This window comes from Corvus hawaiiensis, chromosome 23 (assembly GCF_020740725.1).
Source record: "Corvus hawaiiensis isolate bCorHaw1 chromosome 23, bCorHaw1.pri.cur, whole genome shotgun sequence".
In the NCBI taxonomy this organism is placed as follows: Eukaryota; Metazoa; Chordata; class Aves; order Passeriformes; family Corvidae; genus Corvus; species Corvus hawaiiensis.
The window spans coordinates 5,530,216-5,551,267 of NC_063235.1; the positions used below are offsets into that span (position 1 = coordinate 5,530,216).

A 21,052-nucleotide genomic window follows, 5' to 3' on the forward strand; every position below is an offset into this window, starting at 1 on the left:
ATCCGAAACACAAATGCATATTCATAACATCAACACCTCCCGTTCTCCGCTTCGTATGGAAATGAGCTTAAATGTCACTAAGCATCCGTAGTGTGTGCTCTGAGTGGAGTCGGTGGTCTCGAATTGGAGCCGTGGTCCCAGATGGAGGAAGTAATATTCCTCTCCCTCATTTTGGCCTTTTCGCCCTCCTGAGCTTTTAACAATCCTAAATCACTTCAGTGACCTCCAGATTTCCTCCAGCATGACTTTTGGATCGGTTCTCACAGAGGGAGGAAATTGGTAATTGTCCTTGTTCCTTAGACCAACTTATCAATGTTTCTATTTCCCATTCTAAGCACAGCTGAGCAAACATCAACTTGACAGGCTATCAATTAATTCAGTAATCAATTACTCACATCTTGAAAACTCCTTTCAGGACCAGCTCTTCTTAACTAACTATTCCAATTAACTCTAGCCAGGCCCAAACTCACTCCTATCCTAACTAATTTCAACACAGCTAGCCTATAACTAAAAATCTTCATATTTCTTTACAATTCTGTGTTTTACCTGCTACCCCTGGACCTCACCAAATCCACCCTCCTGAAATCCTTGGCACAGCTGGAAGCTGCCACGTGCCCCATCTTATTCCCTGGAAAACACACAGGATCCTCACAGGAGCTGGATATCAACACCCACTGCCCTCCCCAGAGCATTCCAGCCCCTCCAGGATCTTGTAAATTTGACCTTTTCTATTTGAAATTAGCTTTTCCTAATAAATTCTTTTGTGCATCGCTTTGTTTTTAAAACCTTCCTTGTGGTTTTTTATCACCACAACCAAATTAAAGTCACCACTTTTGGCTTTGTCCCCCGTGGGGACGGCACAGAGCGGGTGGGATTTGAGATGGTTCAAATCATTCAGTTATTCCCGGTGAATTTGAGGAAAGATGGGAATCCTGCTCTGGTTTTTTTCCCCTGGAAAACAGAAACACTCCCAGTTTTCTGCATTGTAGTGGTTTGGTCCAAAATACTCATTACTGTTTACCTTCTGTGAGATAAGAATTAGGAGAAATGCAGAGCAGGCACCAAACGTGAAAGAATATAAAGAAGTTTATTAACAGACCTAAAAGAAGAGGAAAAAAAAACTATACCACCTTCAGAACTCTTCTCCTCTGCCCACCTTCCTCCCTTCTCTCACTGACAATGTAAAAAGACAACCCTTGAGATGTTCAGTCTGTTTACCACTTCCATAACCTTGTTCAGTCCATTTAGGAAGAGGAGTCTCTCTGCTCGCATGTGAGTCCTTCCCCCGACTTGCAGCTTTTCCCACAACTGCTTTCGAGGGTCCACTCTTGAAGTTTTTTGGGGTACAGTTTTAAGGTTGAGCTGTTCAGAAACAAAAGTTCTCTTCACCCATCTCTGGGAGCATTTCATCTCTAAGAACAGAGGCCCTTCTCCTTCCCTGGGAGCAAAGGGTCCTCCTCATCTTCATCGTTAGGACTATCTCTGGGAGCATCTCTAGGAACTGAGATTTTCTCCTTTCCCATTTGGAGCAGAAGTCCTCATCTGGTCCATCTCTGCCTGTTCAAAGTTCTCATGAAATTACAGCTGCATCAGCATCTGCCTATCTCAGCGCAGGTGCTTTTGCTCACGAGTTGAACACTCCACCTCCCATATCTTCATGAAATTACAAGGGGATACTCTGACATATCATAGCTTCACAACAGAATTTCAGCTTAAGTATCTCCTCTTTCTCTTCTGTACTAGTTTGAAAACAAACCAGTGGGAGGCACCAAGTCAGAATAACAATTTAATGGGGAAATTAAAGAAAAGGAAAAACTAAAAGAAAACACTGGTTCAGACTGACAGAGTCAAGATACAACCTGACACCCTGTTAGGCAGGGTGGTGGTAGCAGTGTGGTAGAATGGTGGCTGCAGTCCTCTGAAGCCGTGATCCTGTAGAAAAGGGTCTGCTCTTCCTCAGAAGGTCCAATGGTGGCTGTGTAGCTCCTGTCCTCTGGAAATCCAGTGGAAGGGTTGTCTCTGGTGTTCAGAATCTCAGAGTATATCCAGGATGGGATGCTTGGTTCCTCCCTCTGGGTGGAGCATCTCACAATGGGGTAATGAGTCATGAGGCCAAGTGTTGATTAGGCTCATTAACAGAAGATAGTCCGGAGGGAGTTATCTGTGAGTCATGCGGAAGCAAGGAAACACTGCCCCACCTGATTTCAACAGCTCCTGAGGATGGTAATAGAATACACTGCAACCCAGGACACTCTCCTCAGGTTTTCAGCTCTTCACAGCACTAAAAGGGTTAATCTCACCTCGGCCTTGCAGCTGGAATGTCACTTATCGCTGTTGGTCACATGATCTTTGCCGGACAGCAGGGCAGCTTCAGCTGAATCTTGGCCGCACTGGAGAGGGGGAGCCGGGCTGCTCTGGCTGCCCACAGCAGGGATAAGGGGGGGTTCCGCAGGTGGAACAGGGCCCATCGGCTCCAGGATGGCCGTGGCCCAGCCCAGCCTGGCCCGAGCAGGGCCTGGGCCAGCCCCACTGGCCCCCACACAGGGCCCGCAGCCACCTGTCCCAGCACTGGAAACGAGACAGAGAGACTCTGCCTCAGGGTTTCTATTCTTAAGTGTGGATCACAGAGGCGGTCACAACTTTAAGTGGCTTAAAGAACTGCCCATATTCAAAGTGGCCACTGATAGGTCCTGTCAGGTCAGAGAGGAAGCTGTAAGCACCCCTTGGCAAGCCGGGACTATGCTTTGCTAACCCATGACATGCATCTCCCGTCGCTGTGCTCCCAGTGCCCGCGGATGTGTTTGCGAGGAATTCCCTGTGGAAGGGCTCCTACGAGTACATGGGGAAGAAGCAGCCGGCCATGCTCTCCGTCACCAGCTTCGACCCTGCCACCAGTAAGGTCAACGCCACCTTGATTGACCACAGTGGGGTGGAGCTCCAGGTGTCCGGTAAGGGGCACCACATGGCCTTTGGGAGGGGTTGGCGTTGGCACAGGGGGTATCCTGGCCAGGGAGGGGCTGTCCCCTGTGCTGGCACTGCTGGGACACCTCTAGAGCTGCGTCCAGTTCTGGTCACTCATGGCCAGAGAGACCTTGAGGGGCTGGAGCGTGTCCAGGGAAGGGAATGGAGATGGAAAAGGGTCTGGAGAACTCCTGAGGGAGCCTGGAGAGAAGGAGGCTCAGGGGAGACCTTCTGGCTCCTCACAAGTCCCTGACAGGAGGGGGCAGCCAGGGGGGTCGGGCTCTGCTCCCAGGATGAGAGGAAACAGCCTCAGGCTGGGCCAGGGAAGGTTTAGATTGGATTTGAGGGAAAATTTCTTCCTGGAAAGGGTGGTCAGGCCTTGGAACTGCCCGGAGAGGTTTGGAGTCCCCATCCCTGGAGATGCCCAAGGAAGGACTTGGAGCTTTTGGCAAAAAAGATGAAATTCTGTGAGTGGGACTTCAAGGATCCTTGGGGGTCCCTTCCAGCTCATGGTTCTATGAGTGCTCCCTGTCCCTGCCCTCCTGGAGCACCAGGCTCTTCCTGACCCAGCAGCAGAACCTGAATATTAGTTAAATATTGAGTCCTTTTCCATATGGAAAACATCTTCAATACCCTGGGCTGTGTTTCCCAGTCCATCCCAGTGATAGGACTGGTGTCCACTCAAACCCTGAGGTGGTTTCTCTGCCCTCCCAGTCACTTATTTCAAGCCAGAGTGATCCAGAGCTGACAGAATCTCTTCTTTTCCAGGGATTTACAAGAAGGAAGACGTGCACCTGCTGCTCCAGGTGTACCAGATCATGGGACCTCTGGAGATCTTTGCCAACAAGTTCAGGAATGACAAATGGGCTCTGGATGGACACGTGAGTGCACAAAATCCACCCTCCAGTAGTCCCAAAAATGCCACCTCTGCTCCCAAAAATCCCACAAAGGTGCTCTGATTTCTCCCTGGGAAGTGGGAGCCGGAACCAGAGCCCCCATCCAGCGTGGGCAGGAGTCAGGGAAGTGCTCCCACATGGATTTGGGCACGCTGGAGTCAGGTGTGCTCCCAGCTGGAGAGGATTCCAGGGCTGAATTCCACGGGCAGATGGCCTGGGATGGTGTCTGTCCCTCCCATGGCTGTCACGGCCCAGATTTCCCTTCCCTGAAGCTGAGGGATAATTCCTGGAGCTGGGAGCGGGATGAGGCTGCTCCAGCGCCCAGTGCTGGGAGGGGCCATGTGGCACCTCCCCAGCAGGTGACACCACGTGTGTGCCAGCTCCTCCTGCAGCTGGGGCTTGGGTTTATTGCCCTGGGCTTTGAAATCCGTCACCTCCCAGGGAATGCTGGAGGAGAAACCAACGGGATTCCTTCCATGCGGATATTTTCCATCTGCTCAACATCTCGCTGGACGAGCTGATTTTCCCTGTAATGGAGCTAACTCCTCACCCCTCTGCCTGTCCCTGGGAGCTTCCCAAGCCCTTCAGGGATCCACTGGAGCGTGGAAAAAATGCGGATCCGACTGAGCCACGGCCGCTTTTTCCCTCTCCCCCTGGAATCAGCAACGTCCTCTCCGGCTGATGGCAAACCCGATTTTTTTGGCTTCCTTTCCTTTGAGACATCTTGAGCAGTGAAACTCCTTAAAAAATGCTAGGATTTTCTGGGGAATTGCATCAAATGAATGCACTTGGAAGGGGCTGGGATGAGCTGGGTGTTAAATGTTGGATAAATCCATTGATCTCCTTTCTCCTGTCCCCGCAGGTCTCGTCGGAGTCCTCGAGCGGCACCTTCGTGTACCAGGGCTTTGTGCGTGGCAAAGGCTTCGGGCAGTTTGGCCTCCAGAGACTTGGTAAAATTCCTTGGATTTGCACTTTTTCTCTTAATTCCAAAAGCTCTGTTTTGGCCTGGTGGGGGTTTCCAGCCAGGGAATGTTTTCCCAGTCCCTGGCTTGAATTTTTGGCGCTTTCCGGGTGTTCTGCTGAACTCGGGTGTGAGGTTTGGGGGAGACAAAAGAGCACAAAACAAACAGCACGATGATAAAATTGATAATTTGGGAACAAAATGAGGGATAACCAGGCTGCTGTCCAAAAGCAGGGAGAGTTTGGAAGCACAAACAGACCTGGACACGTTTTTCTCCACATTTCCGCATCCCTGCCAAGCCCAAATCCTGTTCCCACCACAGAAAACGTCTCAGTCAGAACTCACAGATGCTCTTGAGAGCTTAAACCACCCGAAGTTTAAGCTCCTCAATACCTCTTAAAGCGTGGTCTGAGCTCCTTAATCCCTCAGGATTGTCGGGATCTCGTCACCTTTATGGATGCTCGTTACTGCAGCGTTTCGGAGTCTCCCTTAAAGCCCAACTTGGAACTTTTTTAGCAAAATAAATCAATTTACACCTGTCTTTAATCATAGCTCTAAATAAATGATGAGGCCTAAGTTAGGCTGGATCTCCATCCTTGCTGCCTCCATCCCTGCAGCTTTCAATTCCCTTTTCCAGCACCGCTTCCCTCATTTTGCTGCCGGTGTCACTCGAGCCAAGCCCCTTTTTCCCCAGCAGGGGCTTGGAAATGTGGGAAATATGTGGGAAATGTGGGAAATATGTGGGAAATGTGGGAAGTATGTGGGAAATATGTGGGAAATGTGTTCCTTTCTGCTGTGTTCCAGACATCAGCATGATGGAAAATGATCCCGAATCCATAGGTCACCACTTTGCATCCAACAGCAGCTCCGTGGCAGCCGCCATCCTTGTGCCTTTCATCGCCCTGATTATTGCAGGGTTTGTGCTTTATCTCTACAAACACAGGTGGGTTTGGGGCAGAAATTCCAAAAGGTGAAAGAAATTCAGGGATTTGAGAGAAATCTGAGCTGGGCTTAAGATCCCCCTCCCTTTAGGACTGGTTTAATTCATGAGGTGGGACACTAACAAAGAGTTTGGGAGATTGGGGGCAGAAATTCCAAAAGGTGAAAGAAATTCCGGGATTTGAGAGAAATATGAGCTGGGCTTAAGATCCCCCTCCCTTTAGGACTGGTTTAATTCAGGGGGTGGGACAATAACAAAGAGAGTTTGGAAGATTCGGGGCAGAAATTCCAAAAGGTGAAAGAAATTCAGGGATTTGAGAGAAATCTGAGGTTGGCTTAAAATCCCCCTCACTTTAGGCCTGGTTTAATTCATGAGGTGGGAAAACAAAGCTTTATCTCTACAAACACAGGTGGGTTTGGGGCAGAAATTCCAAAAGGTGAAAGAAATTCTGGGATTTGAGAGAAATCTGAGCTGGACTTAAAATCCCCCCTTTAGGCCTGGTTTAATTCAGGAGGTGGGACAATAAAGCATGGAGAGACGAGGGTTTGGGAGAAGAGAACGGCGAGGCTTTTGCTGCCCATCACTGGGATTTGTGGCCACATTTAGGAGGATCCCAAGCCAATTCCTTCCCCCGTGGCGTTGGAAATTCACCTTCGCTCCCGCTCCCTGCTGCAAACCCAGATTTCCCGCCCCATCCCCATGGATTCCCCCCTCCTCCAAAACACATTTCCCTCCCACCCTCTCAGTCCCCTCCCTCAAGGCCTTGACCCGGGTGCGTTTTGTCCCCGATGCCGCAGGAGGAGACCCAAAGTCCCGTTCAACGGCTACGCCGGCCACGAGAACACCAACGTGAGGGGAACCTTCGAGAACCCCATGTACGACCGCAACCTGCAGCCCTCAGACATCATGGCCGGCGAGGCCGAGTTCACCGTGAGCACGGTGTGCACGGCCGTATAGCGCTGGCCCTCACGGTGAGTGCGACATGGCCGCCGCCGTTGTCCCCTCGCTCCCCTCAGGGTCGCGGCGGCACGGAACGCGTTGGGTTGGAAGGGTTCGTAAAGCTCGCCCAGTGCTGTGGGCAGTGAGGGCTTCCACTCGGCCACGTGGCTCCAAGGTGGTCTTGGATGCTTGCAGTAGCTACGGATTGTCTGGGAATTCCATCCCAGCCTCCTCGTCGCAGGGGGGAATTTCATCCGGATTTCCCGTCTAAATGCAATCCGCTGTGGCTCTAGTGAAGCAGTGGATCAAAGGGATCTTGTGGGGGCTTGGAATGTCCTTGCAGGGCCAGGAGGTGGACTCAAGGAATGATGGGATGAGAGACAGCCTTAAGCTGCTCCAGGAAAGGTTTGGATTGGAAATCAGGAGGAATTTCTTCCCAATATCCCACTTCCTTTCAGCTCAGTTGGAGCAGTGGGTCAAAGGAGGCCCAGGATTGCCCAAGGGATCTTGTGGATCTTGGAATGTTCTGGACAGATCCAGGAGTTGGACTCAGGGGTTAACAGGATGAGAGGACACAGCCTTAAGACCCAGGGAAGGTTTAGGTTGGAAATCAGGAGGAATTTCTTCCCAATATCCCACTCTGTTTGAATTCTGTGGGATATTGGGAAAGGAGGCCCAGGATTGCCCAAGGGATCTTGTGGGTCTTGGAATGTTCTGGACAGATCCAGGAGCTGGATTTGAGGCTTGATAGGACAAGAGGACACAGCTTTAAGACCCAGGAAAGGTTTGGGTTGGAAATCAGGAAGAATTTCTTCCCAATATCCCACTTTCTTTTAGCTCAGTTGGAGCAGTGGGTCAAAGGAGGCCCAGGATTGCCCAAGGGATCTTGTGGATCTTGGAATGTTCTGGACAGATCCAGGAGTTGGACTCAGGGGTTAACAGGATGAGAGGACACAGCCTTAAGACCCAGGGAAGGTTTAGGTTGGAAATCAGGAGGAATTTCTTCCCAATATCCCACTCTGTTTGAATTCTGTGGGATATTGGGAAAGGAGGCCCAGGATTGCCCAAGGGATCTTGTGGGTCTTGGAATGTTCTGGACAGATCCAGGAGCTGGATTTGAGGCTTGATAGGACAAGAGGACACAGCTTTAAGACCCAGGAAAGGTTTGGGTTGGAAATCAGGAAGAATTTCTTCCCAATATCCCACTTTCTTTTAGCTCGGTTGGAGCAGTGGGTCAAAGGAGGCCCAGGATTGCCCAAGGGATCTTGTGGATCTTGGAATGTTCTGGACAGATCCAGGAGTTGGACTCAGGGGTTAACAGGATGAGAGGACACAGCCTTAAGACCCAGGGAAGGTTTAGGTTGGAAATCAGGAAGAATTTGTTCCCAGTATCCCACTCCCTTTGAATTCTGTGGGATATTGGGAAAGAAGGCCCAGGATTGCCCAAGGGATCTTGTGAATCTTGGAATGTCCTTGCCGGGCCAGGAGCTGGATTTGAGGCTTGATGGGACAAGAGGACACAGCCTTAAAACCCACAGAAGTTTTAGGCTGGAAATCAGGAGGAATTTCTTCCCAATATCCCACTTTCTTTTAGCTCAGTTGGAGCAGTGGTCATGGGAGGCTCAGGATTGCCCAAGGGATCTTGTGGATCTTGGAATGTCCCTGCAGGGCCAGGAGCTGGATTTGAGGCTTGGTAGGACAAGAGGCAGCCTTAAGCTGTCCCAGGGGAGGTTCAGGATGGAAATCAGGATGAGTTTATTCCCAGAAGGGGTGGTTGGACATCGGAATGGGCAGCCCAGGGAGGTTTGGAGTCACCATCCATGGAGGTGTCCAAGGAAAGCCTGGATGTGGCACTCGGTGCCGTGGGCTGCTGACAAGTGTTGGACTCGATGATCTCCAAGGCCTTTTCCAAGCTCAGATCCAGGGATCCCTGTGGATCCCTTTTGTGGGACCAGCTCTGCCCAGGGCCTGCCCCAAACCAGGCCCTGGTCAGTGGCCAAGGAAATCCCAACAAACCTGAGGTGGAAACAGGAAAAAATGGGATTTGAAGAGGAATCCTTCCCTGGGTGACTCCAGACAGGGAATTTTGCACAGGAATCTGGGGTTTTAAAGTTTTACTGCAGGGAGAGATGGGAAGGAAAAACAGATCTTCAAGAGGGATCCTTCCCTGGGTGATTCCAGACAGGGAATTTTGTACAGGAATCTGGGATTTACAAGGTTCAAGCAATCAAAAGTTCCCTGTGGATTGTAGACCCCTTCCAGACTGGAATATTCCAATTTCAGGATAACAAAGCCGCTTTCCTGAATTTCCCTGTGTCACAAGCTACTCTTTGTTTTCCCTGTGTCCATCCCAGATTCCCGGGCTCGGTGTCCAGTGGATGATTATCCCAGCTCACCATCCATCCATCCATCCCCTCGCCATCCCCCTGCTCCTGCCGAGGCCGCGGAGAAGCTGCTGCAGCTCCCTGGAATTCCCGAGGGGCTGCTGGATCCGCCTCCTCCATCCCGCTGGATCCCCAAGCCAAAGGTTCTGCTCCGGCTCCCGCCCTGCCGGCGGCTCCCAGCCCCGCTCCAAGCCCTCGGGAAGGGAGGGCCTGGAAGTGGTGGGAAGGCTTTCCCAAGCTGCTCCCAGTGGTCCTGGAAGGAGCTGGGGGGGGTCCTTCCAGCTGCCCCCCAAACTTTGGGAAGAGCTCGGGCAACAAAGAGGTTGTGCACAAGGTGCTGGATTCATGGAAAACACCTGGATGGGGCAGGATGAGGATTTGGGGTTGGGTTTCTGGGGTTCTTTTTTTATAGGATTTTCTACCCCAGGGCTTGAGCAAGGGAGGAGTTTCCAAATGGAACCTTCCCAAAACTTGGGAAAAGCTTCCCAAAGCTCTTCCCCTCTTCCCTGTGTTTCGTTTTCCTTTGGGCATTCCTGGCTGGATTCGTGGAAAACACCTGGATGGGACAGGATGAGGATTTGGGTTTCTGGGTTAATTTTTTGTAGGATTTTCCACCCCAGGGCTTGAGCAGAGGAAGGATTTTCAAATGGGGCCTCTCCAAGTAAAACTTGGGAAGCTTCCCCCTCTTCCCTGTGTTTCATTTTCCTTTGGGCATTCCTGGCTGGATTCATGGAAGTCCCCTGGATCCAGGACAAGGATTTGTTTGTCCGTATTTGGATTTCTGGGTTATTTCTTTGTTGGTTTTTCTACCCCAGGAAGAGTTTCCAAATGGAACCGTCCCAAAACTTGGGAAAAGCTTCCCAAAGCTTTTCCCCTCTTCCCTGTTTCATTTTCCTTTGGGCATTCCTGGCTGGATTGGTGGAAATCCCCTGGCTGGGACAGGACGAGGATTTGTTTGTCCGTATTTGGGTTTCTGGGTTATTTTTTGTAGGATTTTCCACCCCAGGAGGAGTTTCCAAATGGGACCTTCCCAAAATCTGGGAAACTTTTCCCTTCTTTCCCGTGGTTTGATTCTCCTTTGGCCATTCCTGGCTGGGTTTTTCCTGCCCCTGGCTGGATTTTCCAGCTCTCAGGGATGGGAAGGAAACATCTCCCCCTGATTTGAGCTGGGCCCAAATCCCTGATCAGGAATCCAGATGATTCCAGGAGGGACAGGAATATCCAAAGGGACAAAAAAACCTCTCCAAAGAGCTCAACAAACACAAATTCCCCCAAAAACTTCCCAAATCCTTTCCCCTTTCCAGACAGATCCTCCAAATGGCAGCGCAGGAGGAGTTGTGATTCCCATCCTGAGCTGCTCCCGTTATTTCCCAGGGGCACCGAGGTTTCCTGGGATTTTGTGGGAGCAGGGAAGGCAGCCTGGAATTTCCCTGCCATCCCAGGGGAGCAGAGCTGCACCTCGGGATCCAGGGTTTGCTTGGAGTCGCTTTTTTTAGGATCAGGGGAGGCTGAAGTGCCATTCCCAGGTCACTGAGTCCAGGAGGCTCCAAGGGAAATCCGGATGAACCCTTTGGAATGGGGTTTTCCATCCATGCTCCTATTCCAGCCCGGATTTCCCCTCCCTGCGGTTCTGCCTGCTGAAAACCATGGGATAATTTGGGATTTGTTGTTGGGTTATCCTTGATTTTCTGGGTGGAAATACGGAAATATTTCATTTTTCTTACTCCTGGCTCTCCTTCAGCTCTCCCAGAGGGAGCAGAATTCCCAAAAAAATGCCACCTCTGCTCCCAAAAATCCCACAAAGGTGCTCTGATTTCTCCCTGGGAAGTGGGAGCCGGAGCCAGAGCCCTGATCCAGCGTGGGCAGGAGTCAGGGAAGTGCTCCCACATGGATTTGGACACGCTGGAGTCAGGTGTGCTCCCAGCTGGAGAGGATTCCAGGGCTGAATTCCACGGGCAGAGGCCTGGGATGGTGTCTGTCCCTCCCAGCTCATGGGACACAAATCCCAGAGGGACTAAAAGGGAATATTCCCCTTTTTCTGTTGTCCTCTCTCCATCATTCCATGCTGGAACAAGGCTGGGATAACCCCCTGGATTCCTTGGATCCCACCCTGCCTCCAGCCTTGCTCTCCTGGCCCATCCCTGGGCTTTTCCAAGCTCCGTTATCCCTAAAAACCCCACAGCCAAACCCACCCCGAGCTCTGCTCCTGCCCTGCCGTGTCCCCATCCCAATTCCAGGGCCCAAAACTCCCAGGAATCCTTGGAAGAAGAGCCTGGATCTTTCCAGCTTCCTGTCCAGATTCCAGGGAATCCTCTCCTGGCTGCTCCATGTGATGCACAAACACACATTGGCTTCCCACACCCGACTCCCGCTCATTCCATGGAAAAACCAGGAGAAAATCCCATCCAGGAGTGTCAGATAAATCCAAAATATTTCAAACCACCCAGGCAGGGAGAGGGGGGAGCTCGACTTCGATGGAATTTGCTGCTTTGGATCCATGAATTCCCTTTTCCTGCTGGTGCCCAGGAAGTGGGAAAGGGATTTATCCCGGGTTTTTTTGCAAGCTGGCTGGGATCTCCTCCATGCCATTCTCTCCATCCTTGTGCCCAGAGGACTTGCATATGGTAAAAAAATTGCGGAAAAAATACGGGAAAAAAAAGGGGGGAAAAAAGAAAAAAATATATGGAAAAAAAAGGGGGGGAAAAAGGAAAAAAAAAAAGGGAAAAAAAAGGAAAAAAACTAGGAAAAAAAGGGAAAAAATATATTAAAAACCCCAAAAAAAGCTCAATCCTTCTTTTGTACAGAGATATATTTTTATTAATTAAAAGTTTGTACAGCTAAAAAAAAAAAAAAAGAAAAAAACCCACAAAAATGTAATTTTTTTTTTTTTTTTTCATTATCCTAGGAAAAAACAAGGAAAAGTAGTGGGGGAAAACAAAAATCCGCTTTTTTTTTTTTTTTTTTTTTTGTAAATGTAATAAAGTGTATAAATGGTTCCCATGAAAATGTACATACGGAATCTCTCCACCCCCTCCGGCTTGTCTGCAGAATTCCCCTTTTATTTATCTGTCTCTGTATATGAGGCTTTTCCGTGTGTTCCCGGCGCTCCCTGCGGAATTTCAAAGCTATTTTCGATTTTGGATCTTCCGAATAATAAAAAAATCTGGATTTTTGCATTGCTTTTCCCTACAGCCCACCCTGGTGCTTCTTGTGTCCATTTCCAAAGGTTCATCCCGGCGTTTCCTGGGTGTGCGCTGGGATGGAGATTCCCGGCTTTTCCGGCTCCTTGGTTTCAAAAATGGGGCAAATTCAGGCAAATCCCCTCTAAATGCAGAATTTTTCCCCCTTTTCCAGCGGGGTTTTTTCAGGGATATCCCATGGGAAGCGACAGCGGGATCGCACCGAGCCCTTCCCCATCCCAACCCCCGCAGTCCCGCTCCGGGAGCCCCAATTTGCCTTAATGAGGTTTTAATGAGGAGCCCGACGCCTCCTCTCTCTCCCCGTGCCCGGTGATTGGCAGGAATTAACTCGGGATCGATGGAATTTGGGATCAAAGAGGCCCCGGCGGAGTCTTTGATGTCCCGCGGCTGCTCCTGCTCCGCTCCCGTGTGGATTCGATGCTCTCCGTCACCTTTGTTTGGCTCTTCCCGCTCCCGAACGCTTTATCCTTGGATTTATCCTTGGATTTATCCCTGGATTTATCCTTGGATTTATCCCTCCTCGGCTCAGTTCACCCGAAATGAGGGCGGGGAAAGGCGGCGGGAGGGAGCTGAGGGGTTTTGGGAGGTTTGGTGTGAGCGGTTCCTGGCGGGATGAGCCTGAGGTTCCTTGGGATTTGGGGGCAGCAGAAGAGATCCTGCTGGATTCCAGATGGATTCTGATGGAGAGAAGAGGATCCAAACCCTTTGGAGTCCACGGAGCTTCCCAGAGAAGCTGTGGCTACCCCTGGATCCCTGGAAGTGTCCAAGGCCAGGTTGGAGCAGCCTGGGATAGGGGAAGGTGTCCCTGTCCATGGAATTGGATGCAATGGGATGATCCTTAAGGTCCTTTCCAATCCAAACCATTCTAGGATTCTTCCTGCTTCCACTTCCCAAGGTTTCCTTCTGTATTTGGGATTTAATCCCTGGCCCAGGCTCAGCTTTTGGGTGTTCACGGGGAGAGAATTCCTCCATTCCCAAGTCCCAGCCCTGGAATCTCCTCCAAAGGGATTTTGTGCTTTTCCAAAGCTCTCCCATCTCCCGACCGCTCTGCCCACATTCCCTGGGAAGGAAAGATCCCTAAAATCCGTCTCGGGCCTCCCAGCGGGTGCTGATTGAGGGAGGGAGCAGCAGGAGAACTGGGAGAGCGAGCTGGAGGAGCTGGAGCATCCACTGGGAATCTTTTGGGGGGAAAAAATCAGGGAGAGAGCAGTGGGGAAACCAGGAGAGCTGGAGCCCCACTGGGAATTTTGGGAGGGAAAAAAGAGGGAGAGACCAACACCGGGAATCTTCTAGGGGGAAAAAAAACAGGGAGAGAGCAGCAGGAAAGGAAGAGGGAGCTGGAGGAACTGGAGGAGCTGGAGCTTCCACTGGGAAAAAACCAGGGAGACAGCAGCGGGGCAGGAGCTGGAGCTTCCACTGGGAATCTTCTGGGGGAAAAAACCAGGGATAGACCAGCAGGAAAGCTGGAGCATCCACTGGGAATATTCTGGGAAAAAACAGGGAGAGAGCAGCGGAGCAGGAGCTGGAGCATCCACCGGGCATTTTGGGAGGGAAAAAACCAGGGAGAGACCAACCCTGGGAATCTTCTGGGGGAAAAAAATCAGGGAGAGAGCAGCAGGGAAACTGGAAGAGCTGGAGCATCCACTGGGAATTTTCTGGGGGAAAAAACAGGGATAGACCAGCAGGGAAACTGGGAGAGAGAGCTGGAGGAGCTGGAGCATCCACTGGGAGTTTTCTGGGGGAAAAAACCAGGAGAGAGCAGCGGGACAGCTGGGAGAGCTGGAGATTCCACATGGCGGTTTTGGGTGGAAAAAAATCAGGGAGAGCAACAGGGAAAAGGGGAGAGAGCGCTGGAGCTTCCAGCGGGCATTTTGGGGGGAATAAAACCGGGAAGAGCAGCTGGGAGCGCCGTAGGAGGGAGCGGAGGGCTTGGGATAAATTTCCATCCCTAATTAATCCCAGCTCGGCCCGGGCAGCCGCGGTTCGGCTCCTTAATGAGGCCTCTCCCTCATTAACGCCTCGTTAATTCCGCGGCCATGGCGCTTCTAGGGCGCTTTAAAAGCGCCGCATCCCGGAATTCCCACAGTGGGAGCTGGGACAGCCTCGGAACAGGGAACTAATCCAGGATTTTTTTTCCCGGTTGGAAGCTGCAGGTGTGAAAATTCCGCACCCCCAATCCCCCTCTGCCATCAGTGCTGGGGAGGCAGAAAAATCCCACCGAAAGCCCTTTTAGACATTCCCGAATTTCCAGAGCCGCCTGAGGACTTCCCCAGGAGCCTCCCGTGGGATGGCAGAGCTGCGGGACTTGGTGGAATCCGTGCCCTGGTGCCTCATCCCGAGAAAACAACAAATCCGGGAGATCTCTTTAATTAGGATTTTCTTTTCAAACGAATCCCCCCGAGCTCCGATCCCTTCCCCAACATGGAAAAATCCTCCAACAACCCGGAATATTCCAAACTCCAGTCAAAACGAGTGGGAAAACTCCCTGTGAGGAGAGTGGAAGTCCGGGAGGGATGGAAAAGATGGAATCGGCGCCTTTTCCCACCTTTGATTTATAAATTCAATTATAAATTAACTATCCCTTGAATTAAATATTCCTTTAATTAACTATCCCTGGAATTAATGAAATATTCCTTTAATTAACTATCCCTTGAATTAACTATCCCTTGAATTCCGCCTAAGGGTGCAGGGATAAGGGGGTGCCAGGCCACATCCAGGAATTATTCCCAGGAATTATTCCCAAGGAATTATTGCTCCATTTGCCCTTTCCAGCAGCGATTCCAGCTGATTTCCTGCCTGTTCCTCCTTCCCTGCGGCTGGAAAAGGGCCGGGAATGACCTGGGAATGCCTCGGAGTCCTGGAGGAAGCGCTTTAAAAGCACCCGGAGCCATCAGGTTCCCGGGAAAAGTTGGGAATTGCTGGGCAGGGAAGCAGAGCCTGGAATTCAGCTCCTGGGAGGATTTGCGGCTCTGTTTTCCTTCGGGAGGCAGCGAGGAGCGGGAGCCAAAGGAATATCGACAATTCCACCTCACTCCGGACAATTCCATGCCTCTCCTGGAGGTCAGAGGAGGTTGGATCCCATAAATCCCGGCTGATCCCACTCCGAGGCTTTAGGAAGGGAGATTTGGAGTCCCCATCCCTGCAGGTATCCAAGGAATTCCCGGGTGTTGCCCTCAGTGCTCTGGGATGGGATCAGTCACAGCTTGGATGATCCCGGAGGACTTTTCCAACAGAAATAGTTCCGGGATTCCTGGAAGGAGCGAGGCACCGCCACCCGCTGAAGATTTAGACCCAAATTTCCCTCGGCTCTGGTGAATCTCCAGCTTTTCCTGCTGCTCATTCCAGCCGGGAGCTGCGGGAGCAGCTTTGAAATTCCCATTTAATCCGACTTTTCCCCCGCAAAATTCCCTTTTTCAATCCTCACAACTTCAGCGAGGCTTTCCCACACTGATCCCTCCCCTCCCAGACCTGGAATTGTTCCTGGCCAAGAGAAAACCTTCTGCTCCAGGTGGCAATTCCCAGGTTTTCCAGCAGGGAGAAAGAACCGAGCCGCTGGGATTGTAACTATGGATTTTTCCCTGCTTCCAGCACTTCTCCGCCCCTGGAAAACACGGCTGGAGCAAATGATGGGAGCTTTGGGATTGCAGGCGCTGTCCCGGAGAGTTCCCTCGGAAATCTGCCGGGAATTCTGGCAAAAAAATGCGGAGAAATTGTTTAAAATCCGTGTTGAGACAGAAAAAAGAGCCCAGGGCGAGGCTGCCGGAGCTGCTTTATCCTGGAATTCCTGGATGTGGGATCAGCTGGGAGGGGCTCCCACAAGCAGCACAATTCCCTTGGGAATTCACTCCCTGTCCGCCCTGGGAGGCCAAACCACGTGGAATTGGGACACAAATCCATGGATTAACTGCACCATTCCCACCTGCCGGGAGCTGGAGCGCCTTGATCCCGGCTCCCAACTTCCCAGTCCTGCTGGAAGCGGCTCCTGCTGCTGGCGCTGCCAGCCTGGCTCCGAAAATCCACTCCCTGCTGCATTTGGGATTCTTTCCCTACATTTCCTCAGTGGTGCTGCCATTCCCGGAGCCGGTGCCTGCCTGGAACACCGGGAATGAAGAGGTTTCAAGCAGGGATCGCTGGAAGGAAATAGGGAGCAGCTGCATCCCAAAGCAGCAGGTCATTCCTCATGGGAAAGGCGTGATCCCATTCCTCATGGGAAATCCGTGATCCCGTTCCTCATGGAAAAGGCATGATCCCATTCCTTATGGGAAAGGCGTGATCCCGTTCCTCATGGGAAAGGCGTGATCCCATTCCTCATGGGAAAGGCGTGATCCTGTTCCTTATGGGAAATCCGTGATCCCATTCCTCATGAGAAAGGCATGATCCCATTCCTTATGGGAAATCTGGGATCCCATTCCTTATGGGAAATCTGTGATCCCGTTCCTTATGGGAAATCTGGGATCCCATTCCTCATGGGAAATCCATGATCCTGTTCCTTATGGGAAATCCATGATCCCATTCCTCATGGGAAATCTGGGATCCCATTCCTCATGGGAAATGCGTGATCCCGTTCCTTATGGGAAATCCATGATCCCGTTCCTTATGGGAAATCCATGATCCCATTCCTTATGGGAAATCCGTGTTGGATGCAGCATTCCCAAGCACAACTTGCGGCTGCCACATCCCTGGAAGTGTCCAAGGCTGGGATGGAGAACCCTGGGATCATGGGAGGTGTCCCTGCCCATGGCAGGAGGATCCTTAAGGTCCCTTCCATCCCAAAGCACTCTGGAATTCTCTGATTCCATGGATGCTTCTCCAAAGGAATGCTTTTGGGGCAGGATGGTGCTGCCGAGCAGGGCTGGGCTGGGATCCTTTGGAAAACCCCTGGAAAAGGGATGGGAACAAAACGGTGCTGGCAGCACAGGGAGGTTTAAGGAGATCACATCCCGAATTCTGGCAGCCCGGAGAGGGGACCAGAGCAGGGGAAAATGACAACAGGAATCTTGGGAATTGGGGTTTTGGGAATTCCTTGGTGGTTCTGGATCCTCTTCGGTGCTGGGGCTGAACCCCCCCAGCCTCTGCCAAGGCCTGGGAGTTAATTAGCACCGCAAGGAACCCTCATTAAGAGGCCCAATTAATGATTTCATTTAGGGACAGGAGGCAGCTGTTCCCTGTTTTCCATACAGGGATGATTGTGCCAGGAATTATCCTGCAGGGATACCTGAGATGGGGTCTGGGGCCGGGGCTGGCGTTGGCTCCCCATTCCCGCTCCCTGCTCCGCAGGAATCTCGGAGCCATTTTGGGCAGAGCATCCAAAATTCACCTTTTTTTTTCCCTTGGAAAAGCAGGATCAGCTTCCTGAACCTTGGGAATCCTGCTTATCCTGATTTAGGGCATGGAGCTGGGAGCACCATTCCCGGTGTTTTGATGGAGTTTGGGATTAATTCATCCTTCGTGTCCCAGCTCCCACAACATTCCAGCAGAACAAAGCGCTCTCAAAACAAATCCCTCTTTTTAGGAGGGAAAAACGAAACCCAAATCCAGGAATAAAAAAATCGGGAATTTTCTCGCACCTCCAATAACGAACTCCGTCCTCAGCGGCTCATTTGCATATTCAAGCCCTTGTTTAATATTCTAATTAGCGGTTAATCAGCTCTCGAAAGAACAAGCGGTGATTAGCGCATCTTCACCTCCTCCAGCAGATTTGGGCTCATCAGCTCCGGGAAGCTTTCCTGCTATTCCTGAATTATTCATGGCCGCGGGAATGTCACCGGGCTGGGATTTGGGGATGATCCCGGCGGGTGAGCATGGAAAACCCAGGGGGAGACGGTGTCCTTTGGGAACAAGGAGGGTTTGGGGCAGATTTTGGGAAGAAATTCCTCCCTGGAAGGCTGGGAAGGGGCTGGGATGGATTTCCCAGAGGATTTTTCAGGACTTTTTCAGGTTGTCCCATCCCTGGAAGTGTCCGAGGCCAGCTTGGAACAACCTGGGATCAATCGGGATCATTTATCCCGATTCTTCCTTTCCTCTTCTTCCACAGCTTTTGAAGGAGTTGGGAAGTTTGGGAAGCTCCTACAGGAGGTCCCAGGTCTGGAGGAGGAATTGCTGCAATCCCAAAGGGATTCCTTGGGCTTTTCCCCGCTCCAGGACCAGATCCCAGCCCTTGATCCCACCTGGAAGCGGCTTTTCCCTGCTCCAGGATCCCAGCTCAGCTCTCAGCCCTGATTCCCTTTTCCCACGTCCTTCCCACCCTGATTCCCTTCTTCCCGTCTGCCTTTCCCATCCCATGGAAGGCAGGGAGGACGCCGGACTCCACCCCTCCGTATTCCCAAGGATTTTGTGGCTGCACGAGCGGGTTTTTAAAGCCCTTGGAATAATTTTAACAGATTCCAGCTCTTTTTGCTTGGAAGAGAAGCCCTGCCTGGCCGTGGGTTGGATCCTGAGGTTTGGATGTCAGGGAACAGGGATCAGCTGAGGTGACAAGGACCGGGCTGGCTCCCGGGAGAATCCGGGTGGGAGAGAGAAAGGCAGGAGCTCCAGACAGCTGCTTCCCGGAATTTTAATTAATTCCCGATCTTCCCAGACTCCGGCTTTGCCAGGCTCTGGATTCCCAGCTCCCGGCGTCTCCCGGGATGTGCGGGATGGATCAGGAAGGTCAAAGCTGCCCCTCGCCAAGGCAGAGCTCCCTCCCCGCTGCCCTCGGCACTTCTTGGGAAGCCGCGCTGGCTCTGGAAGCAGCGGGATCCGCTGGAGCAGCGTCCCTGGAAGTGCTGGAGCTCATCCATCGAATCCCGGCCATCCGTGCCTGGGATGTGAACGCTGAACTGAGGAGCTCCCGAGGATCCCTGGATCCTCCTGGGATGCCCGGGATGCTCCACAGGCACAGCAGAGCTTTTCCAGGGTCTGTTCTGGGAAGGGGCTCTTCCCTGCTCAGCCCTCGGGCCCTCCTGGAAGCGGCTTTTCCCTGTTCCAGGACCCCAGCTCAGCCCTTGATCCCACCTGGAAGTGGCTTTTCCCTGTTCCAAGACCCCAGCTCAGCCCTTGATCCCACCTGGAAGTGGCTTTTCCATGATTCAGGACCCCAGCTCAGCCCTTGATCCCACCTGGAAGTGGCTTTTCCCTGATCCAGGACCCCAGCTCAGCCCTTGATCCCACCTGGAAGTGGCTTTTCCCTGTTCCAGGACCCCAGCTCAGCCCTTGATCCCACCTGGAAGTGGCTTTTCCATGATCCAGGACCCCAGCTCAGCCCTTGATCCCACCTGGAAGTGGCTTTTCCCTGTTCCAGGACTCCAGCTCAGCCCTTGATCCCACCTGGAAGCGGCTTTTCCATGATCCAGGACCCCAGCTCAGCCCTTGATCCCACCTGGAAGTGGCTTTTCCCTGTTCCAGGACCCCAGCTCAGCCCTTGATCCCACCTGGAAGTGGCTTTTCCCTGTTCCAAGACCCCAGCTCAGCCCTTGATCCCACCTGGAAGTGGCTTTTCCCTGTTCCAAGACCCCAGCTCAGCCCTTGATCCCACCTGGAAGTGGCTTTTCCATGATCCAGGACCCCAGCTCAGCCCTTGATCCCACCTGGAAGTGGCTTTTCCCTGTTCCAAGACCCCAGCTCAGCCCTTGATCCCACCTGGAAGTGGCTTTTCCATGATCCAGGACCCCAGCTCAGCCCTTGATCCCACCTGGAAGTGGCTTTTCCCTGTTCCAAGACCCCAGCTCAGCTCTCAGCCCCTCCACGTCCCCGGTTCCCTTTTTCCCGGCCCTTCCCACCCTGATTCTCTTCTCCCAGCCCCTTCCAGCCCTTCCACGTCCATCCCAAAGTTAGGAAGGAGTCCGAGGAAGGGGATTCCCCATTTCCCCCCCTCAAAGAGGAACCGGGAGCGCATCCCGGGGGATGCTCCAGCCCCTTCCAGAGGGAAAACCGCGTTTATCGGAAATATCCCAGGCTGGAAGAGCGGATTCCGCGGGCTGGCAGCTCCCTCTCGTGGGGAAAAAAAGTCGGGAAGAGCTGGAATGTGCCCCAGATGTGCGGCACAGCTGGAGCGCGGGGCGGCCCCGCCTCGGGATACCCCGGAGGGGTTGGAAACGGGAATTCCTCAGGGAGAAGGATCGGGACGAGTCTCCCCGGGAAGAGAGGCTCAGCCAGGCTGTTCCTTGCCCTCTCCCAGTCGGGATTTTTTGGGATTCGGGACAGGGTTGGATGTTTTCCAGCTGTTCCATCTCCAGGGACACTTGGGTTTCGATCTCTCTGGAACGGCATCCAAGCTGCTTCCTTAGGGGATGAATTCCTGAGGGAGGTGGGGAAGAGGCGGATTCGGAGCGCATTTCCCAGTCCTGGGAGTCTGGTCCCGAATTCCTATGGAGCCTCCTTAGCTCCTGGATTGAATTCCAGCTTGGGAAGAAAACATTTGGGATTCAGTCCCAAACTGATTTTATAGCTCCCTTCTCCAGGGAAGGACTGGGTTTGGAAAGGGCACAGGGAAGGGAATTTCAATGGGAATACGGAATCATGGAATGGTTTGAGCTGGGAGGGCCTTAAAATCTGATTCCACCCCATTCCATGGGATTCCTTCCCCTGGAATTCCACCTGGTGGGAGCTGAGTCCCTTTTTGGTTCCTGGGAGGGAGGAACTCCCAATGCTGGATCCAGCTGGGCTTGGATTTGGCCTTTTCCAGGCTCACCCCCTTCTTGGAATTCCACCTGAGCCCTGTTTTGGCTCCTGGAAAGGAAGAATTCCCTGGAAGGGAAGAATCCACCTGGGCTTGGATTTGGCCCTTTCCAGGA

The 21,052-nt window shown here is 52.2% G+C and overlaps 1 protein-coding gene across 1 annotated transcript in view; it reads left to right on the forward strand.

Annotated features, from left to right (window-relative positions):
- Window positions 1-11,779, forward strand: part of CSMD2 (CUB and Sushi multiple domains 2) — a 350,279-nt gene extending 338,500 nt beyond the window's left edge. The window contains 6 exon segments of the mRNA XM_048326964.1: window positions 2,787-2,948; window positions 3,730-3,842; window positions 4,720-4,807; window positions 5,623-5,761; window positions 6,556-6,729; window positions 9,052-11,779. Coding sequence (XP_048182921.1) covers window positions 2,787-2,948; window positions 3,730-3,842; window positions 4,720-4,807; window positions 5,623-5,761; window positions 6,556-6,715 — 662 coding nt within the window. The 3' untranslated portion in view covers window positions 6,716-6,729; window positions 9,052-11,779.
- Window positions 11,780-21,052: the final 9,273 nt, after the last annotated feature.